This window comes from Maniola hyperantus, chromosome 17, assembly GCF_902806685.2.
Source record: "Maniola hyperantus chromosome 17, iAphHyp1.2, whole genome shotgun sequence".
Taxonomy (NCBI): domain Eukaryota; kingdom Metazoa; phylum Arthropoda; class Insecta; order Lepidoptera; family Nymphalidae; genus Maniola; species Maniola hyperantus.
Window position 1 is genome coordinate 8,802,059 of NC_048552.1, and position 23,680 is coordinate 8,825,738.

At 37.7% G+C, this 23,680-nt stretch overlaps 1 protein-coding gene across 3 annotated transcripts; it reads right to left on the reverse strand.

Annotated features, from left to right (window-relative positions):
- Positions 1–4,048: 4,048 nt before the first annotated feature.
- Positions 4,049–22,943, reverse strand: ari-1 (E3 ubiquitin-protein ligase ariadne-1). Of its 3 annotated transcripts, XM_034977628.2 has the most exons (12): positions 22,599–22,943; positions 21,473–21,625; positions 20,973–21,041; positions 20,035–20,121; positions 19,536–19,664; positions 18,926–19,096; positions 18,391–18,587; positions 17,830–18,019; positions 16,879–17,105; positions 16,285–16,362; positions 4,581–4,636; positions 4,049–4,067 (listed from the first exon to the last, which is right to left on the reverse strand). In XM_034977628.2, exons 1-11 carry the CDS (start codon positions 22,800–22,802, stop codon positions 4,594–4,596), a joined length of 1,548 nt encoding a protein of 515 aa, XP_034833519.1. In that variant the 5' UTR covers positions 22,803–22,943; the 3' UTR covers positions 4,049–4,067; positions 4,581–4,593. The 3 variants fall into 3 exon arrangements, 2 of the variants coding, with proteins under 2 accessions (XP_034833519.1, XP_034833520.1); XR_011237764.1 differs by lacking the exons at positions 4,049–4,067; positions 4,581–4,636 and adding an exon at positions 5,002–8,574 and having other exon boundaries at positions 14,207–16,362; XM_034977629.2 differs by lacking the exons at positions 4,049–4,067; positions 4,581–4,636 and having other exon boundaries at positions 5,002–16,362.
- Positions 22,944–23,680: the final 737 nt, after the last annotated feature.

The following is a 23,680-nucleotide window of genomic DNA, read 5'->3' on the forward strand; positions in this document are numbered from 1 at the left end:
GAGTAGGGAAAAATTATGACATTTCAGAAAAACAAGATGGCGGCCGACCTGACTTTTGTAACTTTTTTGTTTTCCAACCGATTTTGTTACAACTTGCAACAATTGAAGATATTAGTAAACAATTTTTAGAAAAAGTGAAAAAAATTGGAAAAACAAAATGGCGGCCGAGATTTTCAAAAAATTTTCTCCTGTAAAATTTAGTATGAAACTTTTTTTTTTCACTAATACTTTCATATAGAAGACAAAGATTCCTTTAGGGCAACACATGGAGGGAGCTGATGATTGAGGATTTCGGAGACGGGTGAAGGGCACGCTCGAGGTATTGAAGATAGGTGGGAGGTGCTCGAGCAAATGTCATTCGAAACCTCATCCAATTGCCAAAAATTTGAAAAAAAATTTAGAATTGTGAAAAAAAGATGGCCGCCATACAAATTTCATCGGCGTCCATCTCGGAGGGTATGAAAGATGGAAGAGTGGTTTCTTGGCAAGAGATGATCAGGATCCGAAGGTCTACTCGATGGATGGAAAAAAAATTCAAAATGGCGGAATTTATTTTTTCATACAAAATTTTTTATTATTCAAAATGGCCATTATAGACCTCGAGAGCTGCTTTAGCAGCTCGAGCAGCGAGCAAAATACTAGTTATTATACTATATATAGCTCAATTACCACTCACTCACTCACTCACTGACTCATTGACATAATTGTTCTCCTAGAAAGAGATAGAAAATGATATAATAATGTATGGGAGATATGTTCAGAAGTGGGATTCGAGTAGGGAAAAATTATGACATTTCAGAAAAACAAGATGGCGGCCGACCTGACTTTTGTAACTTTTTTGTTTTCCAACCGATTTTGTTACAACTTGCAACTATTGAAGATATTAGTAAACATGTTTTAGAAAAAGTGTAAAAAATTGGAAAAACAAGATGGCGGCCGAGATTTTCAAAAAATTTCCTCCTGTAAAATTTTGTATGAAACTTTTTTTTTTCAATCACGGTTTCATATAGAAGACAAAGATTCCTTTAGGGCAACATATGGAGGGAGCTGATGATTGAGGATTTCGGAGACGGGTGAAGGGCACGCTCAAGGTATTGAAGATAGGTGGGAGGTGCTCGACCAAATGTCATTCGAAACCTCATCCAATTGCCAAAAATTTGAAAAAAAATTTAAAATTCCGAAAAAAAGATGGCCGCCATACAAATTTCATCGGCGTCCATCTCGGAGGGTACGAAAGATGGAAGAGTGGTTTCTTGGCAAAAGATGATCAGGATTCAAAGGTCTATTCGATGACTTGAAAAAAAATTCAAAATGGCGGAATTTTTTTTTTCATAGAAAATGTATGACTTTTTTAAAATTGTTCAAAGGGCCATTATAGACCTCGAGAGCTGCTTTAGCAGCTCGAGCAGCGAGCAAAATACTAGTTATTATACTATATATAGCTCAATTACCACTCACTCACTGACTGACTCATTGACATAATTGTTCTCCTAGAAAGAGACAGAAAATGATATTATAATGTATGGGAGATATGTTCAGAAGTGGGATTCGAGTAGGGAAAAATTATGACATTTCAGAAAAACAAGATGGCGGCCGACCTGACTTTTGTAACTTTTTTGTTTTCCAACCGATTTTGTTACAACTTGCAGCTCTTGTAGATGTTAGTAAACGATTTTTAGAAAATGTAAAAAAAATTGGAAAAACAAGATGGCGGCCGAGATTTTCAAAAAATTTCCTCCTGTAAAATTTTGTATGAAACTTTTTTTTTTCACTAATACTTTCGTACAGAAGACAATGATTCCTTAAGGGCAACATATGGAGGGAGCTGATGATTGAGGATTTCGGAGGCGGGTGAAGGGCACGCTCAAGGTATTGAAGATAGGTGGGAGGTGCTCGACCAAATGTCATTCGAAACGTCATCCAATTGCCAAAAATTTGAAAAAAAATTCAAAATTCCGAAAAAAAGATGGCCGCCATACAAATTTCATCGGCGTCCATCTCGGAGGGTATGAAAGATGGAAAAGTGGTTTCTTGGCAAGAGATGATCAGGGTCCAAAGGTCTACTCGATGGATGGAAAAAAAATTCAAAATGGCGGAATTTTTTTTTCATACAAAAAATTTTATTATTCAAAATGGCCATTATAGACCTCGAGAGCTGCTTTAGCAGCTCGAGCAGCGAGCAAAATACTAGTTATTATACTATATATAGCTCAATTACCACTCACTCACTCACTGATTGACATAATTGTTCTCCTAGAAAGAGATAGAAAATGATATAATAATGTATGGGAGATATGTTCAGAAGTGGGATTCGAGTAGGGAAAAATTATGACATTTCAGAAAAACAAGATGGCGGCCGACCTGACTTTTGTAACTTTTTTGTTTTCCAACCGATTTTGTTTAAACTTGCAGCACTTGTAGATGTTAGTAAACGATTTTTAGAAAATGTAAAAAAAATTGGAAAAACAAGATGGCGGCCGAGATTTTCAAAAAATTCCCTCCTGTAAAATTTTGTATGAAACTTTTTTTTTTCACTTATGGTTTCATATAGAAGACAAAGATTCCTTTATGACCAAATGTCATTCGAAACCTCATCCAATTGCCAAAAATTTGGAAAAAAATTCAAAATTCCGAAAAAAAGATGGCCGCCATACAAATTTCATCGGCGTCCATCTCGGAGGGTATGAAAGATGGAAGAGTGGTTTCTTGGCAAAAGATGATCAGGATCTGAAGGTCTATTTGATGACTTGAAAAAAAATTCAAAATGGCGGAATTTATTTTTTCCGCCGACTCACTCATTGACATAATTGTTCTCCTAGAAAGAGACAGAAAATGATATAATAATGTATGGGAGATATGTTCAGGAGTGGGATTCGAGTAGGGAAAAATTATGACATTTCAGAAAAACAAGATGGCGGCCGACCTGACGTTTGTAACTTTTTTGTTTTCCAACCGATTTTGTTACAACTTGCAACAATTGAAGATATTAGTAAACAATTTTTAGAAAAGGTGAAAAAAATTGGAAAAACAAGATGGCGGCCGAGATTTTCAAAAAATTCCCTCCTGTAAAATTTTGTATGAAACTTTTTTTTTTCACTTATGGTTTCATATAGAAGACAAAGATTCCTTTAGGGCAACATATGTAGAGAGCTGATGATTGAGGATTTCGGAGACGGGTGAAGGGCACGCTCGAGGTATCGAAGATAGGTGGGAGGTGCTCGACCAAATGTCATTCGAAACCTCATCCAATTGCCAAAAATTTGAAAAAAAATTCAAAATTCCGAAAAAAAGATGGCCGCCATACAAATTTCATCAGCGTCCATCTCGGAGGGTATGAAAGATGGAAGAGTGGTTTCTTGGCAAAAGATGATCAGGATCCAAAGGTCTATTCGATGACTTGAAAAAAAAATTCAAAATGGCGGCATTTATCTTTTCATACAAAATTTTTTATTATTCAAAATGGCGATTATAGACCTCGAGAGCTGCTTTAGCAGCTCGAGCAGCGAGCAAAATACTAGTTATTGTATATACCTACATTTATTCTAACTCTATTCTGTTAAAATAGTTTAATTATAATTTTAAGTAATCTCTTTTGGCCTTCTGTTATACCTAGATTTAAATTTAAATAATAATTATGTATTTACGCTGTTGATTACTTTCAAATAAACAAAATAAATAAAAAATAAAAAAAGACTGACTTATATCCGACACTAGGCGGCTGCTGGACTATTATCTACTTTCTTTGCCAATTCTAAGAAAATAGTACCTACTCTGTCAATATCATAGGGGCCTCATTATTCTAATGTGCCCAGGGCCTCCAATAGGTTAAGGACGGCCCTGTATATATCTCAACTTAGTATTTATCTACATACAAAATGAAACTTCGTTCTCTATTTTTATTTTGGTTTTATTTATTTATATATTTTATTATTATAATAACGTTACACGGAGATTGTCATAACATACGATCGTCTTACTACAAAAAAAAATGAAAATCATTATCCATTTCGTCTTTATTCACTTGTAAAATTTTTGAGACATGATCATTTTTGTGTCCAGTGCAGTGTCTGCAAAGACAAAAATGATGTGATTTGCGTTAGGTCCGTTATTCACCCATGCGGAGATGGGCGGAGTCTGCTGAACACAGTGTTACTCCGCTTCGCTTAAACTGGATACCGGGCCTTATCGAACGCCGGCGCGTTCGATGTGTATCATACTTTATTGCTCATAAAAAATATTTTTTTAAACTATTTTAATAACCGCGACAGGTTGCGACGGCAATCGGAGAAACGAGTTGACGGGCGACTAGTCGATCGTGCGTATAGGCTCTTATACGCGAATAAAGAAGTTTCATTTAAAAAAATAGTCTCTACTGAAGTTATCTTATCAAGAACAAGACAAAAGAACAAAACAAAATCTTTTTACTTTGCCGATTATTTATATATAATAACCAAAACAAAAGTTTTCTTTTCTTGTGTTCCAAAAATGAATTTAGACCTTATCTGCACATCCTAGAGTTCATGATAAAATTTTAAAAAAGCATACGTTAGATAGTAATAAACATAGCAAAGTATACGAACCAATGAACATTCATTATGCTTTATTAGACCTCGTAGGAGAAGGCGCCAGCGCGTCCCTGCATCAAACAATATTTATTATCTAGAGAACTGTCTATCTGATTGAAGGGTAGCCCCCCTTCAACGGGGACGGCTCCAGAGATAGCTGCGCAGTGCGGGAGGGCTGACGGCGACTCGGGCATAGAGTCGAAGCAAATCACAGCGACTCGAAGCGAATCCATACATGGTAACCTACCTCTACTTCCACAATGTAATGTATAAAAACGTCTTTTCGTAAAGCGAATCTAAAGTTATTGTTGAAATATTGAAATAAGTAGTATATTTTCAGAAGATTACTTAGGTATTTAGTTTAAAACTTAAGGAAATTTACAGGATCGAGGAAGTGGGTTAATATGACGTAGTAGTGTTATAAAATAACATACAATTTTCGATGTTAGGTACTATTTTTATTTCCGTCTTAATTCTTAAGACACCTTATGTGTCTTTACCGCGACACACATACAAGATGCCCTTAATTACATAATCGTGAATTAGAGTATAAATATTTATACAGCATCTAAATATGTACAACGTCTGTTCGTGTCGACTATCGTCACCCGCGCACACCGAGGCGGCTTGCAGAACTGCCACAGTCGTGCCGCGCGACGGTGTAACGGAGGACAGCCTACTCTAAACATAGTTCACTAAGTGAACACACACCAAGCTTCGCATTAGTACAATTTACCACGTTTACTGGCAGTGCAACGACTTATGCACAATCCGTACCGACTAAAATGACAATCCAATGCAGATATGTTGTAGTGCTAGAAGTACCTACTGTACAATCAAGCAGAGGTTCCGCGGTATCACTTCCAAATCAGATTATGCGTGAAAGTATAGCTATTAATATAGCTAATATAAATATATTTAGAATTTGTCAAACATATTCTTAATCAAACTTCAGGGAGATCGCCCACCGATAACAGTAGCAATACATCGCGCAGTAGGTCGCGTTACAGGAGCGATGCGTCGCGTCGTCGCCAGTCTGTGTGTAGTGTGTACCCATACCTGCGAATCTGTATCGCTACTGTCGCGATTCAGATTCAGAATCGCGTTCATGATACGCGCGGTTGTATCGCTACAAAACTCATCGTGGGCGATGTCACTTATTGTTATGTTTAGCTTTTCAGAGTCGGTTAATATTATTAGAAAGTTAATAAAAGACCTTACAATTTTAATATAATTATTAACAGTTTAATTTATTATGCCAGCATTGCGTTTTCGACGAAAATTCTGCCCACAATTAAACTTAGTTCAGCCTTCGAGGCGTCGAAATTTTTTTAATCACAGAATAGAAACACACTATAATTATATTGAACTAGCTTAATGTTTATAGTCGGTAAACAGTATTCTAATAACAAAAATATGATTTTTGGTAAAAAATATTTTTTTTTCGTTTTCCCTTAACCGATAGTTATATTAATTATATTGTGCCACTATATGATTCCAAGATTTAGTTTAATCCAAATCAATAACAGAATAAAGCCAACATTATTAAAAGCTACACGCAATACTATTCAGTTACTGAAATGAGGTCGTGACTGTTCGAGTGACTTGAATCAAGTCTGGAGAAAATACAACAGGAAGGATGACTTTTGAATAAGCGATGAAGATGAACGTTACTCAGATGTTGAGATCTATAGAGCGCACTTTGACTTTGCTCAGACTTAAGACACTGTTAAAATGAGACATCGTTATATCATCACCACCATCATCAAACGATAGACGCCCACTGCTGGACATAGATAGGTCTCTTGTAGGGACTTCCACACGCCACGGTCTTGCGCCGTCTGAATCCAGCGGCTCCCTGCGACTCGTCTGATGTCGTCCGTCCACCTAGTGGGGGGTCTTCCAACGCTGCGCCTTCCGGTGCGAGGTCGCCATTCCAGCACCTTGGGACCCTAACGTCCATCGGTTTTTTGAAATGCATTGAGCTATGTCGGTTACACTAGTTCTCCTACGGATCTCCTAATTTCTGATTCTATCACGTAGAGAAACTACAAGCATAGCTCTCTCCATCGCCCCCTGAGTGACTCTGAGCTTTCTTATGATACCCATAGTTAGCGATCATGTCTCGGATCGACATGTCATCACTGGCAACACGCACTGTTCGAGGGTTTGGTCTTCAAGCACCAAGGAATTTTGGGCCAAAAGACCTCTCAAAGCTTCCTGAACGCTACCCAGCCGAGTTGGATTCAGCGGCTGACCTCTATCTCGAAATTGGACCTAGCTAAATGGATTTTGTCCTAAGTATAGACACTCGTCTACAATTTCGAGAATTTTGCAGAGCTCCCAACGATTACTTGGTGGGGCGGGACATAAGTATTAGACATGCTTTTCGTCTTACTCATATTCATTTTTAGGCCTACCTGCTTAGAAGCTCTGCTAAGGTCATTGAGCATTGTATTGAGGTCTTCCAGAGTCTCTGCAATAACGACTATGTCATCGGCAAATCGAAGGTGAGTGATGTACTCGCCGTTGATGTTAATGCCAAGTCCGTTTCAATCCAGAAGCTTAAAGATGTCTTCCAAAGCGTTATATAAGTGACATAAATCTGACTCTTCTAAACTCAAACTTTAAGTCTCAGCAAAGTCAAAGTAGACTCTATAGATCTCGGTATAAGTCTCATCAAACATCAACAAAAAAAGGTTAAAAATAATGTTTTCATAGCTTATTAGTTTATTTCATCAGATCGTTAGCATTAAACTTATTCTGTCGTACGCGACGAAACTATTCAAAGCCAAAATACAAGCCTCCGTTTGACAAGACCTCAAACAGCAAATTAATTTTACACTTAATACGAATTCTAAAAATGTTTAGTACAAATGAAATGAATTCTAAACTTAGAGAGATCCGACATTTACATTAAAACATTTGCACTAAAAATATGAATTATTTAAAATTTAAACTACCGTGCAATAAAATTAGATCACTCCGAAATTGGTTAATATTATATTTACATTGGAATTCATAGTCAAAATAGGGGCTTCTTCAGGGGACCATTTAGGCGATATACATGTCATATTTTCAACCTATTTACTCATTGCATAAAGGTTGAATATGACACATGTCATCTGAATAGTCCCCTAAAGAAGCCCTTATCTTGACTATGAGTTCCATTGATGTGATTGATGATTGTTACCCACTTTTAGGATGATCGAATTTTATCGCACGCTTAGTTGAGTGACGGAAAAACTATTTCCTTACATAGGTACTTTTTAATCAAATATACATAACAATTAAAAATTTATTACACTAATGTCGCCGAAAACAGAACCTAATTCATTTGGTGACAATCTAATTTGGATAAAATCTAAATATAGGTTTTCCTGGTACATCTAAGATTATCGCGCGCAAACCTTCATACAAACATAAAATTGTGACGTGTCCACATTAATTGTTTTAATAATAAATGTTAGGTTGAGTCCATTGACATTACCTACATGCCATTACGTATGCTAAAATGGGACTCAAAATCATGAAATTTGAATAATATCTTATCAACAAATCCCTGAAAAAGGTAATTTTAACACTTTTAAATAAATTGTAGCGGAATAGGTATTCATAGTTTTAGATAAATCAATAAACAAAACTATATTTGCTTTACTTATATTTGCCTAGCGAAATCACGTGCCAATGGTGTTAAACGGTAAAAAAAATTAAATGTAATCGATCAACTTTCCGGTTTGGTTTGAATTGGGAATAAAATAATCTTTATTTTAATGAGGGTATATTAATAACGCTTACTTATCTGTTTATACCTGTCAATCCCATAGTTGCGCTGAGGGAAAACTAGGCAACCTGTGTTTTTTCAACTGCTTGAGGTATAATCTTTCAACTGATCTCGAATAAAGGAAATTGATCGAAAAAATATATTTTAATTTTACTTTTTAACATCATTGGCACGTGATTTAGATAGGCAACCTATGTGCGATGTATTAATCTACACATTAAATAACTTGACCGTAACTGGAAGCTTTATATTGAGAGTAGCATTTCCGTTTCCGTCGATTTCATGCCAGTTTTCGTACTTTTATTGACGTCACGTCTGGTTCTGTGGCGCCACCTGGCGGTGTCGCGCTCGAAGTTTTCGTAAATAGCTCAGCGCGGCCATTGCTTCATTGGCGTCTTGTTTTCCGTCGAAACAACAGCTTGCAACAGCAATACGCAACGTTGCAAAATTATTTTATAAAGTGTGGTAATAAAGTGTATTTGTGTGAATAATTCGCAGTAAGTACTTATCATTTATATAATTAGTACGTGATCATTATTTTTAACGGGTTATCCGTTCGGATCACTACTTAATATTTATAAAAAATTTAGCCAGTAGGTAGTGACTTACTGCTTGTAATCGCTACTTTGTACGTACTTGTCACGATGTAACGTTTGAAACGCTGATTACGTCCATGTGCCGTGTACTGTTCTACAAGTACCCTCTTATTTTATTTTTGTTACATACCGACATTATGGTTGTAATTCGTATTTTTGTTGAAATATTACATTTATCAGAGATAAATCACAGATACAGATAAGTCAATAAGGCTTAGAGTTTTAGGAAGTGTTAAGAACCCAGTTGTTCGCAAACATACAACGGTATTTCTTTCGTTTCACTTTTAAATTTTGCCCTTATGTGGGTGTGTTGTATATCGTACATCAACTTAATTTTAAATGTAAATATCAAATATTTGACAATGTGAATTCCTGTAGCTCTGATCGGCAGTTGCAGTTGCTGCTAGTTAGTTTTTGACTACTAATAATAAAGATTATGGTATTTAGATTTTATTTTTAGCTGTTGTTAACATAGTGTTAATTTCAGTAATGGATAATGTAAAGGAAGCTGTGGCTGGTCCGAGTGGGCAGGCTCGCAAACGGACACGAAGCCGCTCTAGCAGTTCCAGCTCGTCCAGTAGTAGCTCTAGCTCTTCCTCGAGCCAAAAACGAACACGCAGGCAGCGTAAACGAAACAAGCACGAGCGAAAATCACGAATTACAGATAACATGAACAAGCTATTTAAGGAGATCGGTGAGCTACGCAATCACATTTTTTCAACAGCTAATCATGATGAAATTTTTTCTCCAGTTAGCGGTGAACTTTATGAACATATCACACCTGACGATCAACAGGGTGAAATGGAATGTCAAAATTCGTGTTCAAACTTTACTTTTGATATAGAAACTAAACTCAAGGAACCATCTGTTCCGAAGACATCCGAAAAATTTCTGAAAATGTTACTTGACGTTCAGCGTTTAGGCGACGCGTCTTGGTCTGAAGTTAGATACGCCGAAACACAAAAGAACTATAATCATACTCCAGGTTTTATCAACCTAGAAACAAACGAAGAGGTAAAAACGTATGATACCTTGCGTCATCTGGCAAATGCAGATAAAGCTTATGCAGCTATCACATACTGCATCTTAAAACAAAAAGTAGCCTTGCAAGAAGCTATAAGAAGCTTGCTTTCTTGGACCAAACAAAATACTAATATAAATTCTGATCAATTTACCGAAAAAGTTGAAGAGATATTTCAAAAAGGTGAGTTTCATAAGATTTCTTCGGATCTTTTACAATTAGTGTGCGGCCACCGAGCAGAAAGCATTGAGATGCGCCGTGAAACTATCACGAGCCAGGCTCGTGACCCTTTGGTGAAGACTTCATTAAATAAAATACCACCATCAGCTACCCATCTATTTAATTCAGAGCAATTTACTTCAGCCTTGGAAAAGGCCGGTGGAGTTAAGAAAGCCTTTTGGCCAAAAAAGGACACATTTGCCCAGTCAAATGCTAATCAACTAAACGGCCGCCCCTCGCGGGGGCAAGGCGTTAAAAATATTGCCGTTCCATCGCGTGGAACTACTCGGCATGTACAATGCTCGCATACTTGCCAGCATGATCAATATAATCCACCCTCGCGGGGTGGATACCAGCGCACCAATTATCTCTACAAAGGTCAATCCTCTAAAAAGGAATTCGATCGTAATAACTCTAAAGATAAACAGTCCTTTCACAACCGGGGCTCGCGGCCCGAAAGAGGAAGTCACAAGGGACGATCGACTGCGTCCAAATCTTCCAGAGGACATTGGAGAAATTGACTCGACCTCGTTCCGAGCGGGTCGTCTAGTGCACTATCTTTCGCAATGGAAGAAAATGGGTGCACAAGTAATTATACAAAAGTTAATTCAAGGGTATCGAATACCATTCTTTCAAAAACCACCTCTTGTGTTTCCCAATATAACCAGAAAGGCATTTCACACTCCTGTCTCAGAGGAAATGTCTGCTGTGGTACACAAAATGAAAAAACAACGGGTACTAAAGCTTGCGCCACACACACCAAGCTTCCTTTCCACTCTGTTTCTGGTTCCAAAACCCGACGGGTCATTCCGACCGATATTCAATCTCAAAGCACTAAACGACTATGTTGTGGCAGAACCATTTCACTTGATAAACATGCACCGCATTCCAGATTTTCTTCAACCCCAGGACTGGTTATGCAAAGTAGACATAATGCAAGCCTACTTTCATGTGAAAATAAAGAAGTCCCAAAGGCGCTTTCTACGCCTTGTATACGACGGGGAATTGCTAGAAATGTCCTGTCTGCCGTTCGGTCTGAGCACGGCACCCAAAACTTTCTCTATGCTAACAAACTGGGTGGCTCAAATATTAAGAGAAAGATGGAATATAAGAATCCTAGTTTACCTGGACGATTTTCTGGTAGCAAATCAAAATGTACATGCTCTTCGCGATCATGTAAAAATTACAGTACAATTACTGCAAAGCCTAGGTTGGCAAGTGAATTTCGAGAAATCGATTCTTTCACCACTAAAAAGTATAATTTATTTAGGAATACTATGGAGACCCTGGCACAATCTAAAAATTCTACCAAGGGAGAAGTCAGATGTCATAATCGGAAATGTGAGTCAGATTCTAAAAGAAACAAAAGTCACTGTAAAAGAATTACAAAAAATAATAGGACTTCTAAATTTTGCCAGCTTTGTTGTCCCACGAGGACGACTCAATCATCGACACTTGTTACTTTTCAAAAATACTCTTCCAGACCGGTCGTCCAAGACCTATCCTTTGCCGCCAGCCGCAATAAGCGAACTAATATGGTGGAAGGAGAATTGTCAGCTACCAACTCCGTTACATTACCCTCCGCCAATTCAATTCTTGGTAACGGATGCCTCGGACCAGGCTTGGGGAGCACTACTGAACAATCTCCCTCTATCGGGCACTTGGTCACGAGAGGAACAAGCACTACAATCCAACCAAAAAGAAATGTTAGCTATATTACATGCCCTTCAGAACCAGGCTTACTTCTTACGCCACAGTTCAATCCTAATACAGTGCGACAACAAAACTGCAGTCGCTCATTAACGGAGGGAAGGAGGGACGAAGTCGTTACCCCTATTGGAAATAACATTCAAAATCCTGAAATTATTAGATCAACACCAAATTCACCACAGCATACAATATATACCCGGCAGGTACAACAATCATGCGGATCATTTGTCGCGTCATCGCCAACCTCCAGAGTGGCACTTACTACCAACTTGCGTGGAAATGGTGTTTGCGAAGTGGGGAATTCCGGTGGTCGATCTATTCGCCTCGGAGAAAGCACACGTAGTACACAACTATGTATCCCGAGATTTGATGGATCCTCAAGCCCTGTTCCACGATGCATTCAGTGTCCCGTGGAACTTCCCACTTGCATGGGTGTTTCCGCCTCCATTTCTAATTCCAAGAGTCTTGACTCATCTCAACCGGTCAACAGGAATATTTTTGATGGTAGTACCTCGATGGAAGAAGGTATTTTGGCGCGCAGACCTCAAAGCCCGAGCGCTTGCAGCGCCGTTAACTCTGAGAAATCTACACAGGTTTCTAATCGACACGGCAACAGGTCTGCCACCCCCGAAAATCGAGGACATCGTCTTAGAGGTTTGGAAATGTGGGGGTGGTCTGAGGCAATAGAAACATGGAATCCTGAACAGTTATCTTTGCTTAAAGATTCTTGGCGAAAATCTACCCTGAAAACTTATGAATCCGCTTGGAAACGTTGGTCGTTATGGTCTAAAACTAAAAATATTGATACCAAGAACCCTACAGGGTCACAATTGGCACAATTTTTGGCAGATTTACATTTACATGATAAACTGTCTTATAATACGATTCTGTTACACAAATCTGTGATTTCGACTTTATGTAATGCTGAAATGTCTAGTCAATTAAGTAGTCATGTTCTTGTAAAGCATATTTTAAAATCAATTTCTTTAAAAAATCCAAGAGTTCCCAAACCACCAGTTTGGGATGTTAGCAAATTAACTTCTTACTTAGTTAATTACAAAATAGACTTAAATAACGAATTTCAAATATCTCGTCACACTGCGATTTTATTACTGTTATGTTCAGGAAGACGTATACATGACCTGACCTTACTTAGCGTAGATGATAAACTTTGTGTAAGATCTAATGAGTATATTATATTTTGGCCTCAATTCGGCTCAAAAACTGACACCAGTGAATATAGACAATCAGGCTGGAAGTTGCTTGTAAATAAGGATAATCGCAACCTAAATCCTCTTTTTTGGATCGAAAAGTGTATTTCAGTTCTGAACGACAGACGTAAGATTTCAAGGTCAACTAATCTATTTGTAACAGTTAGAGGTTTAGCTAAACCCGCCTCGCGTACAGTTATAGCAGGCTGGGTAAAAACCTTGTTCAGAGAAGCTGGCATATCTGCTACTCCTGGTAGCATTCGCTCAGCGGTAGCTTCCAAGAGCTGGTGGGAAAATCATTCCCTTGATGAGATATTGGCCCGCGGAAATTGGCGATCAGCCAATACATTTCAAAAATTTTATAGACGTGAAGTGATTGAAAGTAATTTAACTATTTCAGAGGGTGTCACTCAATTATTCAATCCGATAAATTGACAATATTGTCTCAAAACTCGTACTGCAAAATATACCTTTTATTTAATTTAAAATTTGATTTTTTGATTGACCAGATATAACTATGGAGATTCTTGAAAACTATTCAAATGTTTGATTTTATATTTAAATTAGATACCTAATTAAAATCGAATAAACAAACGTTATTATTTATTTTGTTGTGAAGAACATAATATTATGAGTTATGGAAAATAAAGGTTCATTATGTACAAACTATTTTATTATATTATACTCACATTGGCGTAGAATCATACTAATTCCATTTTACCTATTACCTATGTGGCGTCACCAGGCGAAAACAAACAGGGTCTCAATATAAAGCTTCCAGTTACGGTCAAGTTATTTAATAGTAGCGTTTTACCTGAAAATAAAACGCATATTAAAATACTTACCTCACTGGAAGCTTTCAGTAATTCCTGCCTGGTGATATTGAGCCAATGAAGCAATGGCCGCGCTGAGCTATTTACGAAAACTTCGAGCGCGACACCGCCAGGTGGCGCCACAGAACCAGACGTGACGTCAATAAAAGTACGAAAACTGGCATGAAATCGACGGAAACGGAAATGCTACTCTCAATATAAAGCTTCCAGTGAGGTAAGTATTTTAATATGCGTTTTATTTTCAGGTAAAACGCTACTATTATTTACCATATATTCTCTATCACAATTAAATAACAGATGAGGGTAGATATTACCAATACCGGTGGCCCTACCGCGGTTGTTTGACAGCTACAATGTCACGATCGCAATCATCTCTGATTGGTTAATGCTCGCTCACTATTGGCCACAATGCATTGTTGCAACAAGAATCGCACAAATTCAGCCAATCAGAACAATTGAGATTGGATTGTAATAATGATTGATGCAGGTTTTAGACAATCGCCCTACTGATCTCTACCTATTTATTATTTTTGAATAAGATAGGCATTGAAGAATAAAATATATGTCAAACAAAAAAGATCTAAGAAAATGATTTCATTTACTTACCCCGACACTATTTCATGGTTCAAAAGCGGCAATAAACTATGATGTGTGTTTGAATGTTTGTGTGTCTCGGGGCAATTGTGTTCATCAAAACGTACGCAAGTGATATATTCACGCGCGGTCAACATTAATAGGCAATATGCATGCAATTTTCATATTTTTTATTCATCTACCTACATAATAAATAGAAAAAAAAGTATAATATACTATAATACGCGACAGGTCGAGATGGCAATCGAGGTATGAGGCGGGAGGACGCCCCTCACACCCACACGTCACCCGCGCTATCCCTCACCGGGTTAGCGCGATTCCCACCCCGATTGCCGTCTCGACCTGGCCCGTACTATACATACATAAACAAATATTTCAATTGCAATCTCACGATTTAAACGCCGCCATTATGGACCGTGCTTTCATTCTGTGTACGTTTATGTGACATCATACTTTAAAATCCAATAACCCTGATTGACTGACAACTGCTGCAAAAGTCAAATCAATCATTTATTCAAAATATAGTCCGTAAAAATGACTCCTAATGCGCCATTTTACTTTATGGGTCAACTGTCATGTCAAAAGTACGGTTCACCTTTAAATAAGGCCTAAAACAGCAAGTGAGGACTCATTTTTAATGCATTATAGGCAAAATTTACACTTTTCGATTGACAGTTGCTGGATTTGTAAGATATAGTGGAGATAATTAAATACATGGTTGGTGACGTCACTTTATGTTCTAACCAATGGTGTGCGTTTAGCAAATTTAAATATTTCGCAACTAATTTTGTCATTTCAAATCAAATTAAAAATGTATGGTTTAGATATGATATCTGGACGATAAAAAAATTTAAACCCATGCATATTCCCTATTGTAAAAAATTACCCAAGTGGCAATCGCTAACGTATTTGTTAAACCGATTGGCATTGGTACTTGTCAATTTTGCCACGTTCCGTTAACTAAGCTGCCATTCAAAAACAAGTTCGATAAAATGACACACGTCACATTTTTTTTTCAATTTTTCTGGTGTGTACCCTGTGTTAACGCACCATAATGTTCTGGCCTTAATGAAATAAACAGTCGAAAGAACCCAACTAAAAGAAAAGTCCCAAATAAAATATAGAATTAAAAAAAAGAACCCAGCGACTTCTATTTATATATTATCAAGTATCAATATAGTAGTCACTAATGAAAATATCTATTTATGAGATCTTTGTATTACTGATAGTGGCAAAGACTGTTTCTATGGATTTCTTACATGAGTTACCAAATGAGAACATAAAATTTAGATAAAATGAACTGCCTATACAATGTTGTATGCGTCGATCGATGCTATAATATTATAACTAGCGCAAGTAAAACCAATATAACTGAACTGCCATCGTCGCAAATCACTAAGGCCATCTAAACACTATAAATTCTATAGACCTGATTTATCTACTTTCCTAGTAGATTAATTAAAAGAAAAATTATTATACTAACTCACGTAAAATATAATATTTATACTTTATGACAAGCCTTCTCTGAGTATGTTATATTATTTCACCTAATAAAATCTTGTGGAATAAAACAATGATTTTAAAATCGTTTTTAAATTTTTTAAGCTCCAGGCTCATATTATGTACAGTTGACAAAATATTTGGCATAGTTTATGCTTATGTCATAGTGTTAGCGTGCGGTCATGAGTGGTGCGAGAGAGATAGCTAGATGTGACATGACAGTATGTCGGACAAGGAAGGGGGGTGTTTACTCTGTGTAGTCCCAGCAGTCCTTCTCGTAGCCTTCGTGCACGTGCTCCAGCAAAACCTTACGCCGACTGTCGCAATATCTGGAGACAAATATGGCACTGAGTATTTAGATTTTAGTACGACTACGCCTAGATTCAGTAGTAGATGCATTTGACGATTCAAAAGTACTTGTAAAAGTTTATTTGAATAAAAATCTTTCTATTTCTGTTGATTGAAACTACATGCGCCCGACTGCACTCTGAATAAGCACACGTTCACAGATGCTGTAAAGTCGTCATGGCGTACCTTTTTTTAAAAAAAATTCATTACAAATTAGGCCTTGACTGCAATCTGGTGGTAAATGATGAGGCAATCTAAGATGGAAGCCGGCTAACTTAGGAGGAGCATGGCAGTTTTATTAAATCCATACCCCTCAACAGTTTCTACTCGGCAGCGTACCAGAACGCTAAATCGCTTGACTGCACGGTTTTGCCGTAGGGTGGTAACTAGTCACGGCAGAAGCCCTTCACCAGACCAGACAAGGACAATAAAGAATCCCGGGAATCGAACCCGGGACCTCAGCGCTCACCAGTGCGCCAGGGAGGTAGTCAACGTACCTGTACTTGTCCTGCACCTTCTGCTTGATGTCGGCCAGGTTCTCGCTCGTGATCTCGCGCTCGAGGTACTCGGACAGCGTCTCGGTGGCGGACTCCAGGTCGCGCTGGTTGTCCTCGAAGATGACGGACTGGTTGTTCTTGCGCAGGTAGTACGCGAACACGTACGTGTACATCAGCGTCTGCCGGCACTGGCACAGGATGTCCACCGCCTTCTTCAGGAATTGCACCTGGCCAACACCAATCAGATTATAGCAAACTAGCTGATCCCGCGTGTATATAATATAGCCTATGTCGCTCAGGAATAATGTAGCTTTCTATTGGTGAAACAATTTCCAAAATCGGTTCAGTAGTTCCAGAGATTACCCCCTACAAACAAACTACCTATTTGAAAAGAGCAACCGCCGAGTTTCTTGCTGGTTCTTCTCGGTAGGAAAGGCATTCCGAACCAGTGGTAGATGCATCCGACTATTCGAAAGTACTTGTAAAAGTTCATTCGAATAAAAAAGATTTTTATTTATTTTATTTTAAAAACTTAACGACATTACCTCTTTATAATATTAGTATAGATTGACTTAACATATCATTATCACTATACCCATATTATAAAAGTGTGTTGGTTTGTCCTCCAATTGCGTCGCAACGGAGAATCGAATCGACGTAATTTTTTGCATGGGTATAGTCAGACCTGGAGAGTGATATACCTACCTACCTAGGCTACTTTTTATCCCGGAAAATCAAAGAGTTCCCACGGGTTTTAAAAACCTAAATCCACGCGAACGAAGTCGCGGGCATCAGCTTGTTCAATATAGTTATTGCATTTCACAAATGCGCGTGGCTCTTGCTTGTGTTTAAGTCGTATGATACGACTTAAATCGACACGACATCGGTATTTCGAACATGTCCAGGGTCGTGAAAATGACGAGATTTCATTATGCCTCAGTTCCGTCTCACCTCGATCCAGCTCATGTTGTGCTGCTGCATCTCTTCCATCTTCTCTTTGACGGACGCGTAGAGTTTGGACTCGAAGCGCAGGGACTGCATGTGGTTCATGTATCGGTTGCAGTAGAATAGGTAGCGCTGCAGCGCCGCGCGCGACCTTTCCTGCGCGTCGCGGGCCGCTTTCGCTTCATCCTCGTCGTATCTACACAATAACATTACATTGGTTATAATGTACATAGTTTCAAATATCAGATGTGATTCCATAAAATAATAATACTATTACAAGTGATACTCATATTATTGTACTGTATAACATAGTCACATTAATGATGACTCAGTCCAGCCTCAATTTATCCGATGTAAGTTTTTTCCAAAGTGTTGTCGCAGTGCATTTTACTCAGCTGCGAGTATTCTTTATGAATTTATATTAAGAATAATAGATAATTGAGAATATATTGCACTAAATATATTGATTAAGAATATATTGATTGAGATTCAACTATGGATCTGGCATAATCACATGGTGATTCAAAGATACCTTAAATGTTCAGAATTAAAAAAAAACACAGTCACCTGTTGCAATTGTACCAACTGCTGCCGTGCGGCTCCCAGGGCCCGAGACACACCCAGCAGAAGTCCGCCTTGCAGTTCTGGTTCTTGCAGACCATGTGGTTGCAGCCGCCGTCCTTCTCGATCGTCACGTTGCACTTCGGACACTCCTTCGTGTTCGCGGCGATCCAGTTCGACGTCTCCGAGTCGTCGTCGCATTTCTGTTGCGGATTATAGTATTGTAATATTTTATTCAGTTAAAAACTAAAATTTCAGGTAACAAGAATATAAAACGAAAATGTGACATAATATTGTATATCAAATATTTGAAAAGAGCAACCGCCGAGTTTGTTGCTGGTTCTTCTCGGTAGGAAAGGCATTTCGAACCAGTAGTAGATGCATTTGACGATTCAAAAGTTTAATTGAATAAAAAAGATTTTTATTTTATTTTAGATAGTAGGGTTACAAACTTGCATTCTATTTTAGCAAAAATTACTATGTCAACGCACACATTTCCGTCAGTATGGCCGTATAGACGCATACATGAGGTTGTACTCACTTTGATCCACTTGCGTAGCAGGCAGCAGCGCACGGGGTCGTGCCAGTTCTCGCCACACGCATAGCAGAAGCTGTGTCCGCAGCGGCACGTGACGGGCGCCGCCTCCACGTACGCGACCTTGATCGCGTTGCTGCAGTCCGGCGACGGACACCAGCGCAGCAACCGGTTGCACTGAGCAAAACAACAATATACATCTCGAAGGACCAAATCTTACTATATTCACCACGAAATTGACAAGGATTATGTTCATTTTCCATATTATCCAAGCCCTTAGATTAATTTTATTTTTATTGTACACACAGATTGAAAAACAATTCCCAAAGAGTGTAAGATCAAAGATTTAGACGCATTTGTGTGCGTAACGTAAACCTCGTCGCCGCAGTCGTGACTGAGCGCCACACCACACTATATATGTATCTATAAATTTTCTTTTTCACTCTGGGCTGGTTTCCGCGTTAAACGTTTCCATCTGTTATGCGACTATATCAATGTGTATGTGTTGCACTCACAAAAATATAACCAAATGGTCTTCGTGAAATAGAACATCTGTACATCTTGATCTCAATATTATTATTTGCTCTAATAGAAGTTTAGTGTAAATACTAGTTACCTCAATAAAACTATTAGTAATAATGTGCTGGTATTTGAGCTTGACGCGCGGCTCGCGCACCAGCCGCATGACCGTCGCGTCGTCCACCAGAATATCGCATGCGTGGGCCGCGCACGCTATTGTTTGACCCTACCAAACAGCACTATATTAGATCATTTTCTTCAGGTACATACAGATTTAGTTGGTGAACTATGTGTATGAGTTTACCGGGCATTATTTTCAATCACTGAATATCGCTGAGCTTTCTTAATAAACCCAAAAGCCTTTACATTTTATTAGATACAAGTCTTAATAGATAAAATTAGGTTAACTGAAAGGTCCCAAACACTTTTATCACAAAACCTACACAGACACTTTCAGAACTTAGATTTCTGGTTTCAGGATTTTTTACTGATTAATAAGCACTATTACATTGTTAACTAATAACTCTAAATAAATTTTAATAAAGTAGCTAATCATATTGCAATGAAACAATATTATTATGAAAATGAATACTCACTAAGCCTTCTTCCATTATTTTAGTTGTTAAATATTCACACCAGCACTGTGTGCAGAATCTGTGACCACATTCCAAGCCTGTCATCATCTGTAAAGAGTGAAAAAAAATGGCTTTGTTAAATTTTAATTATTTTCAAAGTCAAAAGATATTTTGCCAAACATTCGTCTTGAGGTGGCAACTTGGCCCGCATTAATGGAAATTAGACGATACAGCCCTTGAATCTGCAGGTATCAGTTTCTGATAAAACTTATTTTAATGATACATTATAGTAGAATAGATTACAGCACAGCAGGTTTGCATGGCAAAATTTAGCCACAATTATCTGTAAATTGTAATAATTTTTTTAAACGATTTTTAACAAAAATTAATTACTTACAATATTAAATGCATTAAAGGTAATTGGGACTAAATTTTTCTAGCCAACCCTGCTGTAATCTGTTCTACTATTATGAATTATTCATAAGAATTAAGTTCTATAAAAAAAGCAGATACCTACCTGCATATTCAAAATCTTAGTCTAAAACATTCGCTGAATCAAGAATGTGGTGGCTACACTGGCAACTGACTAGAAGATTTGCCGTTTGGAAAACTTTCGCCAAACTCGAAACATTCGCGCAGTGGGTCCAAACCATTAAGAAATTCTAAGTAGTAAGAAAGTGTATGGCATTACACCCCCCCATGTATTGAAGAGCACGTAAAGCTGTTTGTTTGGCGCCTGATCTCTCGATTATGTCAGATTATGAGAGTGCTTTGCTTGAGTGCATACACAATTGAGCAGTACACTATAGAATCTCCCACGCAGATGGTTTTCTATGCAGATTGGGCAGTGTGGCTGAACAAAATTTGGTTTATATAATATATTGATAAAGTATTAGTATGAATTTAATATAGATCATTTATTCAAGGAGCTCATTCGAATAGATCATTTCAAAACTTACTGAAGTTGGAAGAATTGTAAAGCATATTTCACATTCCTCTGTTCCTGATGATGATATCCGTCTGGGCAACTAAAACAATACAAAATGCAGTAAAAATTTAAACAGTTTAACTTATCGTGTCGAAAGAACTCCCACATGTGAGCCTATTAGAGGTTATTATCATATATTTTTTACTCCAAAGAACAATTTTTAATGGTCATAATATAATCATTGTTTTCCATGAAAGGACTGCTGACCTTGTAGTTACACAGTAGAAGAACATCGCGAGGAAACCTGCACACCTAGAATTCTCCATATTGTTCTCAAATATGTGTGAAGTCACAAACATTCCGAGAGGAGACCCATGCTCGGTAGGGCACCAGTGATGAGTTGAGATGATGAACTATGCAGGCACATCCCCTCCACTATCGCCCAGCAATCCTTTTATGTGTAATAAACTGTATTTATCAACTATAAAATAAATTTATATTATGGTTGAATATTGGTTCATCACTTGTTACCTTTGGCCTTTGTATGACTGGTTTCCTAAATGGATTAATAACTCTAGCCTCGGCAAACAACTGATCCTGATCTCCATCATAGAATCTTTCCATTAGTTTCTCTTTGTCCCATTTGAAGTGATTCAGAAGTATGCGTGTTGTTGTGGCTGGTATCTACAATTAATACATGTGTTTAATAGGTAACCGTTACTTTTCTATCATTTCAATATACAGTGGGCCCCCGGTAATCCGGCCCCTGTCTAATCCGGCACCCCCTGTAATCCGACATGCCAATCTTTGCTAATGCATGATTGAATAAGTTATAACTTGTACGCACCACCACTATTGTGCTCGACACGTAGGGTATTGTTTAGTTTAAATGTGAAGTTCTTAAAGATAACGGCGCGGTCTAGCATGTGTTCATTGTTTACTGTCTATCACAAAATACTGACAATTAAAGAAAAATGTGATATTTTAGACTGCCTAAATCGTTATTTGTCAGATGACAAGGCACTCTTTTGTAAAAAAAAAAACCCGGCTTTAGGGGGTCTTAGGCAGTACTCTATAATCCGACAAATTCGATAGTCCGACAATGCCCTGCAAAATGTTTGTCGGATTACCAGGGGTCCACTGTAAAGGTAAAGGACGCAATTTATGTTTTATTTGATATTTAGAAAAATGATATAAAACACACAAAGAAACTAACTTCCTTTCATCAATTGTGTATATTTAAAATTCTTTGAAATAATATTAATGTATTGTTAGTAATAATATTAATGTAAATCATGAACAAAAAAAATCACTTATTCTCTTAAATTAAATGAACTAATTATGGAACTTAGAATTGGAATATACTTTGTGGTTGAAAAAAAAGCTAGTAGGATACTATTGTCATAGTATGACTCATTGTGCTTTGCATTTCGTTGATTTAGTTACTTTTATTGCAACAATAACATTGATCGAATATTATTCCAGTTAGACATAATGCTCTATTCATATTATACTAAATACAAGGTGAGCTGATTCTATATCCTTGGAACAGTATTCGCAACAATTTAGAAAGAGTTATGAAAATAAAACAGTAAAGTAAACCAACGTACGAGTAACCTCATTCGAAGTACCCATTGTTTACTACTAACATACTGACCTCAACTACTGTATTCACTTCTTTGATGCAATCAACCATGTGCTGGACGATTTCCTCGGTAGATAACACTTCGTATGGATATTCTTCGAGTTCCGTTTGCCGTTCCCTTGTACTGTGAGTCTCGTCCATGACGAAGTCGACATCGTCTCCGCTGGATTCGTTACCGGAATCGACATCGTCCTTCGTGTCGTCTTCAGAATCCATCGTGGAGATAAAATATTTATTAACTAGACTATTATGATACTGTCTAAATATTCCTAATGATGAAATAATTACACCTAAGATTTAGGAAAGGTCAACAATGAAGAAAATAGTTCACACTTCACCCAGGGGTTGCCAAAGTGCCATAGATAATACACTCTTCACAGACCAATATAATATATAGAGCATACCTCAGACTATGAATCAAGGAGACTTGTCAGTCAGACGCGTATACGGTATACCCATCGTATACCCGAAAGGGGCAAAGCAACAAAAGAAATCATAGTTATTAGTTACTATGAAAGGTTATGAGTATGAGTACACTTATTATAAATGCGAAAGTGTGTTTGTTTGTTGGTTTATTGGTTTGTCCTTCAATCACGTCGCAACAGTGCAACGGATTGACGTGATTTATTGCATGGGTATAGATAAGGATCTGGAGAGTGACATAGGCTACTTTTTATCCAGGAAAATAAAAGAGTTCCCACGGTATTTTTAAAAAACCTAATTCTACGCGGATGAAGTCGCGGGCATCAGCTAGTGTTACATAATTTGCGTTCGCTACAACTTTTACAGCCGACACAGTAATGGCTTCTACACACCTTCAATACTAAATTTAAAACAGAAAACTAAATAAAAACTCGTAATATTATTCGCAATAAATTACTATCGCAGAGGTTTGTTGGTGCCCAACAAAAAAAGCTAAACCATAGCCTTCGTAGGAGGCTGTGGCTAAAAACATTACAAAGACAAAAAAACTATATTTTTGTCTCTATCACTCTTCAGAGGCTTTTCTATACACCTAGCTTGCTTTAACAAGGTATTATTATTATGATGCCAAGAATTTTTTTTAACAGGTTTTACGCCTCTGGGCTCTAGCG